Source organism: Belonocnema kinseyi, chromosome 6 (genome assembly GCF_010883055.1).
Source record: "Belonocnema kinseyi isolate 2016_QV_RU_SX_M_011 chromosome 6, B_treatae_v1, whole genome shotgun sequence".
NCBI classification, from domain to species: domain Eukaryota; kingdom Metazoa; phylum Arthropoda; class Insecta; order Hymenoptera; family Cynipidae; genus Belonocnema; species Belonocnema kinseyi.
Window position 1 is genome coordinate 135,099,424 of NC_046662.1, and position 2,863 is coordinate 135,102,286.

The window sequence follows — 2,863 nt, forward strand, 5'->3', positions numbered from 1 at the left end:
GTAATCCTGAGTACTGGAACACCCGCATGTCATGAACACATCCTGGTAATCCAGCAAAACAATGAATAAATTCTAACTTGTGATTGCACACAACCTGTAAGTTTCGGAAAATATTTTACACAAATCACAAATTTTTAATTGTACATATTATTGCTTTATTCGAGTGCAATAAACTGATGGCAATCTCTTACTTGCAATTGAGTTGAATGTACACCTTTGCGGTTAATGTAACTAGCATGATCTTCTTTAGGAGCAGCTATATTTATATGAGTTCCATCAACCGCACCTATCACTCCAGGAAATCCATAATTCTCCTCAAGGCTTTCAGCAGTTTCCTGGCATTGTAGTTCATTTGGCCACTGAATGAAATAGGATCGTAATTTACAAAGAGCTTTAACAACTCTTAATACAGCTCGCCATGCAGTAGCTTTTCCAACTCCAAATTTGGTTGTTATAGACCTATAATTAATTTTTGAATGTTCATAAATGAAAATCAAGATTCAAATTAATTATAATCCTTCATGTGTTTCAATCATAAAATGGTGTAATGGTTCTTTGTGTTATAATGTTAATTTACCTGTATGAAACAGGTGTTCCAAGTACATATAACGCTACGTACAATTGTTTTTCTGGGTCAATCGTCATTCTACCATGATAACTTTCTAAACCAGCTCTAATTAGATTCAACACATATTGAAATGTACCCCTCCTCAATCTACAAAAAAAAAATTTTTGTGTGTGAGGTTAAGAATATATGTAAAATCATAGTTTAGAAAATATATACCTGAAAGTCTCCTTGAATTGTAGCTCATTGTATATTGAAACTACGTCTTCAATATAATTTTGTATCTTAGGAATTCTGGCACACTCAATACAACAACGATTATTTTCATCATCAGACTCTGATTCACTCTCACTACTCGAAGATGCTACAAATTCTCGCAATATCACAAAAATCATTTCATTTTCAATATTCATGTTTTTTCGCTAACATAAAGTAATAAAATTTTAACAAACAAAAATACTGTGCATAAAGTAAAACCGTTGCATGAACGAACGCTCAGTATTATCACGCCATATTGGAATTTTCAAAGATGCAGCCAACCTTACGGCCAAAATCCTAAGTGTGCACTTTAATCGGAACATAGGGATACGACAACCATGTTTCCAGTGTTGCCAGATTGGGGGTTTCCTCCCTATTTTTAGGGAGATTTCAGTAGCGCAGGGAGAAATATAGGGAGAAAAAATGTATAGGGATTTTTTTTAGGGAGTTTCTGATCTCTAAGAGGGGTTTTGAGGGATTTTCTTTGCCAAGAAATAGTAACGTCTTATGGAGTGTAAGGTTACTATCACACTTCTGTCTGCCTGCCCGGTGCTGGCAGAAAAGTCATAAGAGTAAAAGAGATAGAGAGCGTAAGATTAAAAGAAAAGTACTCTCTTTCTCTTTTACTCTTATTACTTTTCTGCTGGCACGGAGCAGGTAGGCAGAAGTGTGACAGTACCCTAATTGGTTGAATACATCGGAAATACGTTAATGGTCGCGCGTGTTCACACTCCATGGAAACGCGCCAATAAGCCTTAGTCTCTTTCGTGATTGGTTCATTGGTGAATACTTAAACAATGGGAGAGTTTACAGCTCGTTAGGAGGCGCAACTGATCTTACGTATACGGGCGCGAAATTCGAACTTAAAGTAAGCAAAGTATAGTATTTAAAAGAAAATTATAAAAAATGAGTAAAACAGAATATTTTTAAGCTAAAATCCATGTTTCATATTTTTTCCACTCATTTTTTATAATTTTCTTTTAAAAAACTTTACTTTGCTTACTTTGAGTTCGAATTTCTCGGCCCTTTGTGTAAGTTCGGTGGCGCCTCCTTACAAGCGGTAAACTATCCCATTTGAACACACCCTGTCGGACTTCGTATACACACATTTTATAGGTTAACTGTTAACGACGTTGACATGTCCAAGATTGGAAGACGATTATATCAAATTTAAAAAATGCCACCAGTTCAACCAAAACGTAATTTACAAAAATATGTAAAAGCATGGGAGCTAGAAGACGCTTTTAAAGGTTTTATGTTAATTATTTTATACTTATATGCGAATCTTATTTTAAAATTATATTCTACTCCAGATATTAATAAATACTCATGTATTTGAACATATATAAATAAAAATACACAAAAATAAATAGCATTCATAGCATGGCCTAGTTTTAGCGAAAAATGTTTCTTATTGCGAACGTAAAGTTGGCGAAACTAAATTGGTCCTACATAGTAAAGTATCACATGACAAGGAATAAATAATGATTATTTAATAAATAATTAAAGACATAATCATAAATTAGCATACGAAGAAAATTCGAAGGAACTTAAACATATGATCCGTGACCTTTATAGCGAATAAATAAAAGAAATTGCATTAATTACCAGTTTTCATCTAGTAGCCAGTTACACTTCTGTATGCACTAAAAGTGCGACGCATTAAAGAATTTTTTTAACCAATTAAATTTTTTTTTTAAATACAAATTTTCTATAATTGTTTTCGGAAATATCATACAAAACCAAAACTTCTATTCCTGATAATCTTTCTCTCTGTTAACACTCTGAAAACATCGCTTTTTGTTAGTAGCAATTGTTATAAACAAAATCCTAGATTTACCGAATCTGATCATTTTATTCGCGTTGCTTGAATCAGGCACAAAGAAAATCTTTTATCTCTCTTAAATTTGCTCTTAAGTCAAACAATTTGTTAACTAAAGCGTTCTAAGCAATTGACTGCAAAATAATAATATAATAACAATAAAATATATAATATTGCAGTTCTTTGGATTTATATAAATCACTTTTAAACTAGATTGA

General features: G+C 32.6%; 1 protein-coding gene across 1 annotated transcript; it reads right to left on the reverse strand.

Annotated features, from left to right (window-relative positions):
- Window positions 1-4: 4 nt before the first annotated feature.
- Window positions 5-1,073, reverse strand: LOC117175613 (putative nuclease HARBI1; the record flags this gene model as incomplete). Its single annotated transcript, XM_033365322.1, has 3 exons — window positions 578-1,073; window positions 192-459; window positions 5-94 (listed from the first exon to the last, which is right to left on the reverse strand). Coding segments are annotated over exons 1-3 (426 nt in total), but the record flags the coding sequence as incomplete, so codon positions are not given.
- Window positions 1,074-2,863: the final 1,790 nt, after the last annotated feature.